Source organism: Lagopus muta, chromosome Z, assembly GCF_023343835.1.
Source record: "Lagopus muta isolate bLagMut1 chromosome Z, bLagMut1 primary, whole genome shotgun sequence".
Taxonomy (NCBI): Eukaryota; Metazoa; Chordata; class Aves; order Galliformes; family Phasianidae; genus Lagopus; species Lagopus muta.
The window spans coordinates 23,455,546-23,471,048 of NC_064472.1; the positions used below are offsets into that span (position 1 = coordinate 23,455,546).

General features: G+C 35.8%; 1 protein-coding gene across 1 annotated transcript in view; it reads left to right on the plus strand.

Annotated features, from left to right (window-relative positions):
- The window catches only part of ARSB (arylsulfatase B), a 68,394-nt gene extending 53,601 nt beyond the window's left edge, over positions 1-14,793 (plus strand). Inside the window, exons 7-8 of the mRNA XM_048932401.1 lie at positions 9,315-9,443; positions 9,937-14,793. Of these exons, the coding sequence (XP_048788358.1) occupies positions 9,315-9,443; positions 9,937-10,202 (395 nt within the window). The 3' untranslated portion in view covers positions 10,203-14,793. The remainder of the gene's footprint in view (positions 1-9,314; positions 9,444-9,936) is intronic.
- Positions 14,794-15,503: the final 710 nt, after the last annotated feature.

A 15,503-nucleotide genomic window follows, 5' to 3' on the forward strand; every position in this document is an offset into this window, starting at 1 on the left:
TCTTCGTACCCAAACAAATGAGAATTGTTCCTGTAATTCAAATATTTTTTAAAATTCTGTGTACTGTAGAGGGACATGCATGTCCTTCATCAACTGCTATCACTTAATACAAGGCTCTGATATTCTCGTACTGCTTTGCAGTGCAAGGTAGGCCAGCAGAAGGTGAGTCCTTCTCCTGAGAAACGTTTCTTCCAGACCTTGTTGCACATCTGCAGAATGGTAAAATGCATTGTATTTAAAACAGATTTTGCCTAGATAATCCTTACCTATTTTTATGCAAAACTTTCATGCTTCTGTAACGTGAAAAGAGGAGAGAATTACCCCTCCAATTCCTCTTATAAATACATAAAGAACACCTGTGCGTTTGCATACTGTTGATATATATATATATATAGTATATATATGTATGAGAATATGTAAGTTCTAAATGTGTCTGTCAACTGGAAAAATATCAACTATGCCTTTCTTATCTCAATAATGTTTTATTTGAAAACTTAATTACTCTTCTTGCAGGTGAGTGGTTAATTCATCTGATTAGTTTAAATAATTATTGAAATTACTACATTAGAAACAGCCAGGTTTTTCAGATAGTTGGAAGGAAATCGATTTACTATTTATTGATAGAAGTGAAATATGTAGTACTCTTGCTTCTCTCAGTACCATAACCATGGTCTAGTGTGTATATTAGATAATTAGATAAAAGCTTGACTCACATTTGGTGTATTATCTCCTGAAATTTAGGAGCAGAAAAAATGTAATGTAAAGCAAGTTGGTGCTTAATCCAAAAGTATAAAATCAATTCAAATAGAATGGAAATCCCAGCTTATATTTTTGAATCAGGCCATGGATTTGCACTTCTTCTGTTACGTGTGCGGCTGTACAGTGTGAAGAGTACAGCTTTCCAATTGCCAAAAAGACCTTCACTACATACTGATGATGTTCTTATGCTCCCATAAGAAGACTTCTTGTCACCTTCTGTCTGTTTTTCCTAGATCTAGCTACTACCTTACCGGGAAGTACTGAAAGAGGTCTTGATTTTACTTCCAGTTACCATTCTGTTTTTATGACGTCAGATAGAGTTTCTGTTTCTGCATTGGATTGATCTGTAGAATAATTTGTTTAAGCAGCAAACCAAGTTGCCTGCAAATCAAGACCATGCTATTCTCAGAGAATATTTTGGATCTGTAAGTGCTAGAAAAACATGTTGATCATTAAGTTGAAATTTAGGAGACAGTAAAAAGTTAAGAATCTGATTCACATGGTGTATGCACTAAATTTGGATAAATTCATATATAAATTCAAAGCTTTATATATGAATTTGTTATGAGTGAAATCAAAATTACTCAAACCCATCTGAATACCCCATTACTGCCTTAAATGCTTACTTTCTCTTTTGTCAAACTAAGTATTTGCATGTATTATATGATGTATGAAACTTCTACATGTTTTCTCTTTCACATCTTGAAATTTCATGCAGTCTGTTGGGGAGTAACTCATGCTGAGAGGAAGGTCACGAAGTTCAAAACCTTTTTTTATTAACCAGGAATATTTGGGGCTGGAACTTGGGTCCCTAAAAACCCCAATGTTGGACTGGATTTTTTGGAAGTGAGAGACAATCTCTCATTCTGTCAGGTGCATCCCCAAGTGAATTTAACCCTTTGCTTCCAGATTCCCTTTATTAAAATTAGATATTAAATTGACCTGAGTCTTCTCTTTATTTACAGTTTACTGAAAAAATAAACTAGTTCATCGTTAAATGGACGTAGTTTTCTAATTGCCCTAGTGGACAAAGATAATGTATATAGCCTGTACTTGTGTGGAGCCTTCAGTGTGAGCTAAGAATTTTCTCCCTTAGGGAGGAAACTATTGGACAGTTGGAAAAATATTATCCAATAAAAGTCCTAAGATGTGATCATGGGAAGCAGTTCTGACCACAAAGAAGAATTATAATATGTGGCTTCCTGAGTTGTACTGCAGTGAAGTTACAGTTCATTTCTCCACTTTTTATTTCTCTTACTGATGGCACACTCCTATAAATAGTCAATTGTTTGGGTGCCTGCTAACTGAAGACTGATTTTCTTCTGTTGTTTTGGGTGAAGTGCTCACTATTTAAAGGGCATCATGTAAGTAAATGTTTCAAATCCTGATAAAAGATTAAAATGATTTACATTAGAAAAGAAGGTGTGAGGTGCAAAACTTTGAATTCATTTTGATGGAGAGAGCAGAGAATGGTACTATAGCTGTTTACATAGCAATATATAGGGGCTATTGAATACAATACAGATTTATTGCATCATTAAAACAGTATGTTGATTTTAAACATAGCAGTGAACATACTGGAAAATATCCTCTCTCTGTTTGAGTTTCACATATAAGTGGTTTTTGGTCTGTGAGTCTCAGACTTCTGTCTGGGGATCTCCTCTGTGGTTTTTACAGGCTACTAATCAGATCACAAAAGGCAAGAAGGCATATGCATTGCCTTACTGTGAAAATAATATGAGTTATTGTTTGTTGGTTTTAAATTTTAGTGGTAATAGCCTGTGTGTTTTTTCCCAGTATTTTCCCAGTATTTTGTATAACTGTTTAGCATATTTCTACTCAGTAATGCGCAGACATGTTCACTTCTCTCTAGCAGAAACATTTTTACTAAATAAACTGTTTTTTTTTTAAGTCACTTGGTATTTTAGAGTATAATCTTAACATAATACTAGAAAGGAAAAAAATATGTTGAAATTTGGTGTTGCAAGATAAGAGTACCTTTTGAAATCTCATTTTCCTTGTACTGTTTTAAATGCAGTATCTATTTTAGTCATATGCAGAAGTACCGCTATTCCCAAAAGCTGAGAAAGGGCAATACTGCTAGTGCTAGTTTCTTCAGTACAGTAGTTTCTCCTCTTCTGGCTGTATGATGAGGCTATGTTGTATGTGTGATCCTTGCTCTAAAGGCATAATTGGTAGAATCTTACTGTGTGTGTCACAGTTACAGGTCAGTATGTATCTCTCCAGGTTGCACTGGCAGAAATACATCTGATATGACTTTAGGGAACGTGCTTTAGCAGGAGTGTTGGACTTGATGATCCCCAGAGGTCCCTTCAACCCCTGTAATTCTGTGATTCTGTGATCTTTGTGGGTCCTTTTCAAATTGGGATCCTGAGTTTAATTCTATGTCTACAATCATGAGCAGAACCATCCAGCGTGTGTAATCCTCCTGAAAGAGATACACAAGACTCTCTTGCAGTGCTGTCCTAATTACAAATGTTGCTTGTTTAGTACTTACAAACAAAATGAAATTTCTTTTATTGTGCAACAGCAGAGGACTAAAAAGTCAGAGAGGTGCTGTAGCCATTCTGGTAGCAATAAGCTGAAATACAACTAAGGGAAGTGATACAAAACCATGGAAATATTCCCCGAAGATTTTGGTGACTGAAAAAAAAAAAAAAAGTAATTGCATTTGAGGGTGTAAACAAGATTGTTAAGAGAATGTAGTCTAGTCTAGTTGGGACATGGATGTTACTGGAAACAGGAAAGTATTACTCAGGCAAATAATTTTATAATTTTGTAGCTCACCCATGTTTCAGAATGTTTGAGTTTTACTTATTGTGGGTGTGTTATGTGCAGTATTGCCATTTGGTGTTGTAAATGACATCTAGTCAGTTGTTGAAGAGGTTGGGTCCAGGTCCAGACTGAATATTGCACTGAATATACTGACAGACAAAACTATTCAGCCTATGTGTTACCTTGGTATATCCTTTGTCAATTAGGAATTTGGTTAACATGACTGCATTTGGCTCAGCATCACACAAGATAGAAAAAAACCTGATTTTGCACATGCAGGGGATGGAAGGGTCTTGTCCTTGGAGTTCTTTAGAATATTTTATGTGAATTTAGGATTGCTGTTTCACACATGCATCACTTAATCTGTGTTAATAACATTTAAGTCTTGAAATGGAATAAACAAATAAATGGTAGAAGGAGTTGCATAGCCAAAAAATGTTCTACTGAAATAAGTTTTGAGAACTACAGAGAAATTTTTTTAGTTACTAACATTATGTAACTGTTTATATAATATTGTAATAACATATAATAATACTAATATTATATAACATATATGACTGGAAGCATTATACACTGTAAACTGTGAAGGTTTCTGTAGATGCAAATTCTCAACTTTATAGATACCCATGTAGTATAATGCACGCAAACACTTGTGTGACAAGAAATGTTGATGATTTTTCTATGATCATATATTTCCTGCTTATGGTTGAATTTCTTACTGTACACAGAAATTTGATAGAATGCTGTTATTTCTCTGTTTTTCAATTCCTTGGCACAATATAGGTAACTGCTTTAGTTTTTGCTTTACTGATGAAGAACTGAATATATGAGTTTCTTTTGCTTCTGTTATCCGTAAAGGGCCCTGATTGTATGTAGCTGCTTCTAGATGAAAGCTTCTTTTACTGTGTAGTATATTGAAAAATTGTAGGGACGTGTGCTCTGCAGTCTGGCACTCATGTAGGTTGTTTAAATAACATCTTTCAGCAGAGTTCTGTTTCCCAAGTAATTAAGAAGTTAACATTTATCTGTCTGTATCCAATACCCTGTATTTCCTCCTTACATTCTAGTATCATAGACCATAGTGTACAGAAATGCTGCATAGAATATTATTTAGACCTCCAAATTTTGTGGTTGGTCTCTTGCTAAATGGTATGTTAGAATTCTCCGTTCTTTGGTCTTTTACCAACCAAGGGAACTTCTTCTTCTCCACATGGGTAATTTTCATCATCTTAATCACAGATTGAAGACAGAATATTCTATTTTTATGTGTACTATTTCTATCTCTGCATTTTAGAATTCTACCAGTTGAGTTAATATCCTTGCAAGAGGGAAAAAGGAGACCTATGGGAATGCTTATTGAATTTCTACAAGTATCATACCTCTGTATATGTATGCAATATAACTCCGTATATATGTTCACTTTTTAAAATTTTAGATGGAAATTTACAAACAATCTTATTCCTTTTTATGACTAATAATTAGAGAGGACATTCTAAATTAATTTACTCTTCTATACATTTATTAAATGTAGTGAAATGTTTTCAACTAATACACATACTAGACAAAGTTAAAGAAGTAGAAAGTTCAGACTTCATTGTTTTTTTCTTGCAAATTTATGTGGTACCAGTGTTGACTATTGTGAAATCTTTTTTTTTTTTTTTTTTTAAACAGATTATATCAATTGAGTATCTGAAATATTTCCATTGTAAAGTAGAAATAAGAAGACTGAAATGTTGTGGGTTTAGAGCAAAGTTGCTGACTGGCCTGAATTTTCCAACGTAGCTGTCAAGTACTGTGTTGCAGTGGCATTTTCTTATTGTTGCTTTCTTGACATGGCTTACATTGGACACTTTTTTTTTTTAACTTTTAATAATTTTTTTTTTTTAGTGGCTATTCTTGACTGAATATTAAGTGTTCAATGAAATGCCAGTGATATCAACTAAACTTATCAGGAGCATCATGAGACTTAGAAAATATACAAATTTATAGACTCTGTAGAGAGCTTCTGATAAGACACTTGAAGTTGTAAAATTTAGTAAAACTGAATCAATCATTCTTTTTTAAATGCCAGTGTGTAGGAAAGAGTGTATGAGAGCAAGTACATGAATATATTTCCACTGCATATCCTCACAACCTGCAGCAAGCGAATGGAGCTCCTGATTTTTACATTGTGTTTTGGTCTTTAATAATCCTTGATAGACTGATCTGCAGTTTTTGAACATTTTTCTATCCCTCAACACAAGTAAATTTTTGGCATCCATAACATCCCTTGGAAAGGAGTTCCAGTGCTGAGTTGTGTTTGTGATGAGGAAGTACATCCTATTGTTTATTTTGAATAAGCTGCCTCATAATTTGTTTGGTGCCCTATGTTATGAGAGAACAGTATTCCTTCCTTACTCAATCTGTGATTACTACCTTGTGTCATATTTCTGTGCTGTTTCTCTTTGGGAATGAAAGCCCTATTTTTGTAGTCATTCATATAGTTATTCCATCATAGGTTTAATCTGGCACAGAACCATGATTTTAGGTCATGAACTGCTTTTGTGGACAGTGGGGATTGGCCACCTCAATTCATTTTAGAATCTGACTTGAAATCAGTTTTCAGGCTGTTGAGACTAAGTGTGGTTTTGAAATATGTCATGAACTCCAAAGTCACTTATCCAAGGGCAGCATTTTCTGAAGTAGTAGTTGTTGTTTTTTTTCTTCAGAGATATAAATGCTACTTGAGTTTTGAATACTTTTTTTGGTTACCTATGACTTCAAACAGAACAATATAACACTTAGATCAATTTGTGGTAGTATTAAATGTTTAAAAATGAACAGAATACCTCTGCTTTCCTAAATAATAAAAGTTTTTATCATTTTCTATCAGTGCCCTTAAATATAGCAGGTGGTATAAGGTCACAAATTGGGCTTCAGGAAAGAGAGGCTTAAGCTGGTAAATAAGAAAAATGATAGTGAAAGCTGTAGGATTTGTTTTAAGTGAAAGCTAAGCTTTAGTATTCCATTAGCTATTGATACAGTGGTGAGCAAATGGCAAAAAATAAAATGTTTAGCCTCTGCACAAGAAAAGCATCATATGTTAGATATATAAGCCTGTGAAGGAAGTGGGCATGTAAGGGTAGACTCGGATCCATAAAAAGCATCTGCCTTCTGTATGCTGAATTAGTCCATGGGCCTGTAGCTACTGCCAAGTTGACCATGCTAAAAGAAAGAAGAAAAGAAAAAAAATCAGACATCAAAACCAATCTAGAGCAAGTGCAGAGAATAGCTTTTTGGATGCTTAAGGAACAAATGGTTTATCTTTCAAACAAATCAAAAAGAATGTGACTTATTTAATCTATTGACTTAGAAAAGGAGTGTCTGTAAAATTTATATGGCAGAAAAAGACTGCCTAATTTTGCATTTCAGCTGCAGTTGCAAAAGCTGGAGAATGAGGGCAGAGCTGGAAATTTAACAGCTGGGATGAGAAATTCAGTCAAATGCAACGGGGGGGAACGTTCTTGCTTAAGGTGAAAACCATGTGGTGGAAACACTATTCATATCAAGCAGTGTTTTCTAAGTACTTTATCTGGTGCTTATATAATGTAATAAACTGGCAGTTTTATAAATATTCTGTGTAGAGCTCATTCAAACCATCACCAGTCTGTTCTCTGTTGCCAGTATATCTGACAGAAGTTGACTGTTATTGCCTATGAAGTAATTTGCTTAGTTGAATAATAGACTGCACATCTCTTTGGCACAAGATAAGCGTATAAAAATGGGAGTGTCAATGTGACTGACAGGGTTCTATTTATAATAGCTCAACATGAATGCATTTATCTTTTCCTCATCAGTAAATTTTGCTCAAAGATAATACTACATCAAACAAATTCAACTCTGAGCTGTGGTAAAAGCATTTCTTAGTTCAGGATTAGTTTGGTTTCATCACCTATATTTTTGCAAGGTATATTTAAAATGCAATCTTTCATACTGTTTATTTGAAGTATTTTAAATCATTTGTATTGTGCAGTGCTGTTGCTTCATGCACTGTAGCAGTCAGAAGCCTATTCTGGATGCTAAACCTTTAGATGAGAAATGTAGACTTTAATAATCTTTCTGTTAGACCATGTACTTTTGAGATGTAATGTTTAAAAAACATAGCTGTGTTTTTTGATCTGCTAGATGTCCTTTGTTGCACTTTTTAAATAAGTGACAGGCGAAGATGAGTTTTCCCATTAGGAAATCGGTATGACAGAATAATATGTGGTGTAATGATGTGGAAAAGCAGCCAATATAAATCGTCAGACTGTTTTTGTCTGATAGGGGCATCACATGACTGCATTAGATTTATGTTCCAGAAGAGATTCTTTAGGTTATTTTTACAATTTTTTCTATTGCTTATATAGTATTTTTTTTTTTTTGAAAGGAGGCATGGTGCTTTTTTGTTTCCATCAACTTCAGTATTTCATGATGTAAGCTAAGCTCAGCCCTCCTTAATCTGTGCGTGCAAATTCTAAACATGTTTTATGGCCTTATTTATCCAGGAACATTATACAAATCTGATGTAAACAGACAACTTGGGTACTTGCAAGAAATGTTTATTAAGAGAAAACTAAGTAATGGTATGATGCCCAGTAGTAAAACAGAAACATAGCAGGACCTTCACAAAAATAAAAACAGAGAAATTATTATATCCAGTCATTTCCTTTTCAAATGTTTTTAGAATCCTCTAGCATTACTTCTGATTGGATTGCACATGGCCACTACACCTCTCATAAATTGCTCTTTTTATTACAAAGACAGAAATCTGTCAAGTCCTTTGAATTCCCCAAATTGGTTGAAAGTATCTCTTGAAAAATGCTAGAAATCCAAAATCGTTTCTGTCCTCTCCTCATGTCTTGTTTCTATTCCAATTACAGTCTTGCTGTATAATAGTTCTTTTGTAAGCAGGTATCGGCTGGTAGAATTGTTGAAAATTCTTAGATTTTTTGTAAACATGGCTTTCTTGGGAAAGCCAATATGCAAGATGGCTGAAGATTTGGGTCCGCCTGGAGTGTCTGAATCTCTCCTTGTTCCAGTATGGAACTTGTCTCCTTATCCTTAGTGTATACGTGTACATTTTCTGTTCTGAGCTACATGTAAAGAACATATAAATATGCCTCTTGAGAGGGAATGAGTGCATAGATAAAATTTGAAATTTTGCTGCAGTTCTGGATTATGCAGTCATGTCATAAGCTAATTTTTCTACCAAAGACTCCACGAAGACATGCTTCACAGACTCTCAGTGTTCTGCCATAGATGTTGACAGATGTACATCTGTCTGAATGTAACCAGTCATTCCACAGAATCGGCTCTCTTGTGTGTGGATACAGGTTGAGATCTAGCTTGCTTTCTGGAGTGATCCAACAGAATTAGCAGTAATAGCACTTATCCTGGAGTCTTCTAAGTCCTATGAACAAATTTAGCATCTACAACTCTTAGAGTAAGCGTTCATATAAGATAAACATATGATATCTGTGTATGAGATGAGTCCTGGTGTCTGGACTCAGAAGTTACTTTCTCTATAGAAATCAAAGCACTTTCTGGACTACAGTTTAAGTTCCAAGAGTTAAATATCTCCAGTGGATTTTTAGCATGGATCTTTGTATGTACATATGACAAATTCTGTATTCAATATGTAGAAATAAATGAATCATACTGCTTTGCTTTCCATCAGAATTCTAAACATGACTTCATTTATATGCTATGTACATAACTTAATTTACTATTTCATTAAGGTTTTGGCATTGACAACAGGACATCTTTACCACAGATCAATTCTTTTCCGCTGGGTAGTACACTTTTCAATATCTCCATGCATGCAGCAATCCGTCATGGAAAATGGAAGTTACTAACTGGATACCCAGGTAACAAGTAACTCATTCTTGTACCTAGTGTTGTATCTACCCCCCATCCCAAACATTTTTTTTCTGTTTAATATATTACCATTTCTTTTACTTATTCTGCTAGCTTTTCAGGATTTTGGTCAGATGCACAAATCTAGAAGGGGCATTCTAAAATCCAATCATATTCTTTCATTTTGCAAGTAAGTTTTATGCATTTGACCTCCTCAGGTCTGGAAAAACTATCAACAAGAAAGTCCATGAAATTGTTTGATTTGAAATTCAGCAACATGCAAGTTTTTGAATCTCAATGGTGCAGGGCTTTTTTTGTACAAATAGAACTTATATATAAGTAGCTTGGAATAGAGAGGTTCTGGTGCTGGGCTAGCAGTGCAGCTACAGTCACCGGCCAGTGACTTATCAGGGGAACCTGGAGATTTCCTCGTTTACAGTATAACTCTGCCTCTCCACTGCTGCTCTGTATCTGAGAATTAACTGTCTGTTCCTGTTTCTGTAGGCTGCGGTCATTGGTTTCCTCCACCATCTTTGTTCACTGAGTCACAGATTCAGTCATATGATCCACCAACGAAGAGACTTTGGCTGTTTGATATTGTTCGTGACCCTGAAGAGAAATATGAGTTGTCTGAAAAACATCCTCATGTGGTGAAAAAGCTGCTCTCACGTCTTCAGTACTATTATAAACGTTCAGTGCCTGTGTTCTATCCTGATGAGGATCCCCAGTGTGATCCAGCAGCAACTGGGGTCTGGGGCCCTTGGGCGTAGTGCACAGCACTGTATCCTGTAAAACATACCTGCAGTAGTGTTTGATTTGTGGACTTCAGAATCCTAGTCACATCTGTCTTACCTTGTTACAATGTTGCTAAGTGTGAACTCATTCTCTGCTCATTCTCTTAAAGAATGAGAACTCTTAAAATATGGTCAGAATCCTATTTCAGTCCTTCCCACTCTCTCCTTCCCAGTTATTGTTTGTGAAATATTGATAAAAATATAAATCTGTTGTTCGAGTATTCTTTTTTAACATTATGCCCTTAAAGCAGAAAGTAAAATGTTGCTTCCTTCTCTGGAAGGGATTACTTTTGTTAAAAAGCTGCAGTGAGTCATGGCAGCAGAAATTTTCAGAATTCTCCTGTGGAATAAACAGATTTTTTTGTTTCATGTTTACTCAGGAGACAAATTTTATTGAAAGCTGTTCAAAATAAATAAATAAAAAATACATCAGTTGACATTACAATCTTTGCCTTTACATACATACACCTCTATCTAGAAAAGACTAAAGGAAGAATTCTGAGAGTAAGGAAAAAACCTTCAAACTCTTTTATAATACGAAAGCAAAATCATGAATTCCTGTCCATTGTTAACACTGAGAGTAGTGTTCAGCTAGAAGGCAGAGCTGGCAGGCAGAAAGGCCTTGACAGGCTGAAGGAAATGCTGAACCAAAAAAGTTAGAAAGTATAGCACTTGAGGTGGAATAACCCCATGCCGGTTTGCTTGTCTCTGAGTTGACAGAAGGCATTTTTGTGGAAATGAACCTGGGTGTTCTACTGGACAATAAACTGAAAAGGAGTTGCCACATTCTTGGTCAAGAAGACCAATCAGTTGTTTGTCTATATGGGCATGAATGTACCCAGCACATGAAGAGAAGTGTTTATTCTTCTCTGCTCAGCAGAGTATTTTGGGTCTCCCTGTGCGTGGGATATAGTGCCATACTTAAGGGCCAGGAACATGATCATTTGGAGGAGAACAATATGATCATTTGGAGAAGAACAAATAAGGAGGGGTTAAAGGAATGGGTTACCTTAGACTGAAGAGGAAGGTAAGGGGGGACTTCTATCTTTAGCTAATATGGGGGCATAGAGAAGATGAAGGATATGGAGACTCCCATCAGAGTTGCACGAAGATAAAAGGCCCACAGAGAGTTCTAGTTCAATACAAGAAAAAAAAAATCACACTGAGAAGGTACTCAAATATTGGAACTATGAAGCATTGGTATCCTCATCTTCAGATATGTTGAAACCTGGGTTGAAGGAAACCATGGACAACATTATCTAACTCTGATGTTGGGCTAACTTGAAGTTGGGCCTACTTCTGTGGGGAAAAAACAGATGATTTCCAAAGGGTCTTTCAGCATCCATTATTCAATCATTCTACTATTAAAAAAGCCTTACTCTTACTTGCTGCCATTGTGATGAGTAACCCTACTCAAATTTTACTTCTTTATCATTGTAGAAGAAACTGTTTTCATCTTGAAGTGGGCTCTAAGCCATGAAGAAACCAGACCAACCAACATTTCTCAGTTACTCATCAAATTGATGCGAAATCAGCTCTCTACCAGCTCTCTTAATGTATCAAGTCTCTGGAGTCTGGCCAGAGTTCTGGTATTACTTCTCACTGTCCCTAGCCAAGTTCTCAAGCTGCAAAGCTTCATCTGTCACCCTATCAAGAAAGTAAAGATCTAATGGCCTATTTTCAGGGTCTAGGACGAAGTCCAGTAAGTTTTGCAGACGTTTTTGACATTTTCCCTCAGGAAGTGTGCTAATTATTGGCAAACATATTCACAAAGGATGAGAATTAACAGAATTTGCACGTTTAAAAATAAAAAAGATAAGCCAGTGAAAAGGTAAAATTTAGGAAAACGCAGATGTATGTGAAAATAAACAGAATGTTACACTGTCTTAAATCTGTACACCTTTTGCACCTAAAAGCAGAAATGAAAGCCAAAGCTCTCCAAAAGGCTGTTTATCAGTACAGCTTTTTTCCCCAGTCTTATGTCCTTGTCACTTTTACTTATCCATGTCAGTATTTTTTCTATTGTATGTAGAAAAAATAGAAGGTTGGAAGAGGCCTCTAAGATCACCTAGTCCAACCATCAGCCCATCCCCACCATGCCTACTAAACCATGTCCTGAGTATCACATCTCCACATTTCTTGATCGCTCCCAGGGATGGTGACTCCATCACCTACCTTGGCAGCATATTCCAGTGTCTCACCACTCTTTCTAAGAAGAATTTTTTCCTAGTATCCAACTTGAACCTCTCCTGATGCAACTTGAGACCATTACCTTTTGTCCTGTCACTGCCTGAGAGAAGAGGCTGACTGCCAACTTGCCACAGCCTCTTTTCGAAGAGTTGTAGAGAGCAATAAGGCGTCCTGAGCTTCTTCCTCTCCAGTCAATCCCATTTCCCTCGGTTGTTTCCCATAATCCTTCACAGCTTTGCTGCCCTTGTTTGGACACACTTCAGTGTCTCAGTATCTGTCTTTGTTTCTCCTCAACCTTGAAGCAGGAGAAGGAGGAAGACTAGTTAAGGAGAAAATAATTATTCTATGCTGGGGAAACTATACAGTCCTCTTCCACATTTCCACAGCTTCACTACATGCTGAGCAAACATTTCTGTTTGTTTATAGCCTACTTTCAGGTAATTTAATTTGCACTGGTAAAATACCTATGCTGTGACAGAATCTCTTATATTCCACATTTACCAACTTTCATATTAATCAGTATATGTAAAATATATTAAAAAATAATTATTTTATGAAGATGTGTTCTCCAAACTGGCATGTGACCATATCTCCCCCTGTTTTCTAAAACCCATTTAAATGCTTCACACACAGCAGCATTTAATTTTTGAGCTTTTGAAGATTGTTTATGATAACTGAGACTCAAACTCTCTTATTTGCTGTCCGCAGCAAGGAATGGAAAACATTACCAGTGAAACCTAAGTCATGGTAGCTTGATAAAGCTTCCATCTTATGGCTCTAAAAATATTTTATTGCACTTCCCTTTCCTCACTGTGATGATATATTTATTTTACACCAATTCCATTATTTATCCCTGTTTATAACTTAGATGTTAATATTGCAATTCTGACTTTCATTATCTAATTTTCTGTAATATATATTTAGTAAAATATGGAGTATAAGATTAGGAATATGGGAATATGGAAAACATCAATACAGCAACCTTGGGAGTTACTGCTTCTCTCCTTTATGCATTACTGATGCAGCTTGGCCTTCAAATAGCTTTTTGAAATAAATCGTCCAAATTAGAAGTTCTATGTGTTTAGTCCTCTATACTTTATTCATTCAAAACATGGTTAATTTATTCTTTCTGCCAAATTTCAGATGGAGAAATTGACAACCATTCCCTTGTTCATAAGGCAAGGCAAGTAGATCCAATGCATTTATATTACTGTCACTTTTGAAAGAGTTGGTTGGGTTTTTTAGTGCATTTAGTATTGTGTCTGCACTCATAGATACATAGGACTGGAAAGGTTCTCAGTCAGTATCCACGTATGACCTTTTTGTCTGTAAAGCAATTACATGATGTGGCTATCACAATAAAAGGGACAGGACATGAGGGTGGAGGGAAAGTAGAACTTCTGCCTTGCATTCGTGTATGTCATTCAGCATCCTGCAATTACATTGCATGATTTTCAGCACTGGCTTATCCACAAGAGCGGAAACTTCGGACAGTGATGTTTATAAAACAGATTCTGTTTTTATTACTGTGAAGCCTATTTTTATGGAAACGAAAGAAGCATGAGATAACTTTACAAAGTAATTTGCATATTTGAGTGTCCCATCTATGTCAGCTCCTTGGCTAAAGCAACAAAGCAATAACAAATATTAATTTCAGAGGTAAGTAGAGCTTTTATATGTTTTCTTTTATCTGTGTACTGCAGTGTGCATTTTAGTACCTTGCTGCTAGGAGTTCATCTGCTAGGAGGAGACTGTGGCCTATTACTGTCTTCTTTAAATATCAAATTCACTCTCTATTTCCCTTTTTTCCTTACAAAGAGATGATATATTTTGACATCCAAGAATTCATTATTTTCTCCAACAATTCATTGTATATTTAAATTCCTAATTATTTTACATGGGTGGTCCTGCGTAAAATATTTTAACTGAACTGAGTCAGTAAAACAGACAGACAGCTGGCTGACACGTTCAGGTTGACATCAGAAAAGAGCCATGTACTCTACAATTATTTCAAACTGGGAAGTACAGAATCCTTTATATGTTTTGTGGAGACTCAAAGACATGAGATGAGTTCAAAAATGCATTTTGAATTCCAAAGGAAATTTGATTGCCTTCTTCCTAATTTAAGATTCATTCTTAATGTAGCAAACACCAAGGATTTTGAATTTGAATGTGCCCATTTGTATATTGTAAAAATTATTTAAGCTTTGGAAAAGTAACAGTGTTTAGGAAGGATGTACATTCTGCATTGCTTATTCACAAAAGGATGCACACAAATAAGGAAATTGTAATTTTATAAGCAAAATCTTGGCCAGTTCTTAGGTCTAAGGCCTTAAATTCAGCCTAAAAATCATTTGTTCTGTTTTCCTAAAGTTGATACTTGGGGGCTTGAATAAAACACTTATGTTCAATCCTTTTTATAATCTCTAAACAGTAGAACCCAGAATTTAAAACCTTGTGGTCTGGATGGATTTGAAGATCCAGAGGCTGTTCCTGTTGGCCTCTGGAAATTTGTCTCTTGTGTCACAGTGGTTTAACAGTAGTAACACTAATAGGGATTTCCAAAGCTCTTACATGTTTTCTTTAGAAAATTATGAATGAGCTTGAGATTACGTGGAGAATCCTATTATACCTGTGCCACCCTATTGCAGACTTATTAAAGAGTCCTGGTGGAGGGAATGACAGTGACAAAATTACTGATACAAGATGTGTGATAGAGTCATGCACCCAGAACATGTATTCCGTGTCGGTAGTCATGCTTGAAATCCCAAGACCTGGGAAACCTGGATGATAAATAAGAAAAACACTCTAAATAATGAAAACTTGGTAAAGAAAAATGTATGATGTCATGCAATATGTGGTGACCCAAAATCTATCCATGGGTTGTGCTTAGTCTAGGAAGACCAAGCCATTTCCAGATTGAAGCTGGCAAGAGATATTTCTTTTCCATTTGGCAGCCCACTTGCAGACATTTCTCCAACTGTACCCTGAGGTCTCATAGCACTAACCATAGCTCCGACATAATGGAGAGGTGGGCTGAGCCTTTGATCAGCATTCTTATCTCATGAAGGAACCCTGAGACACTTC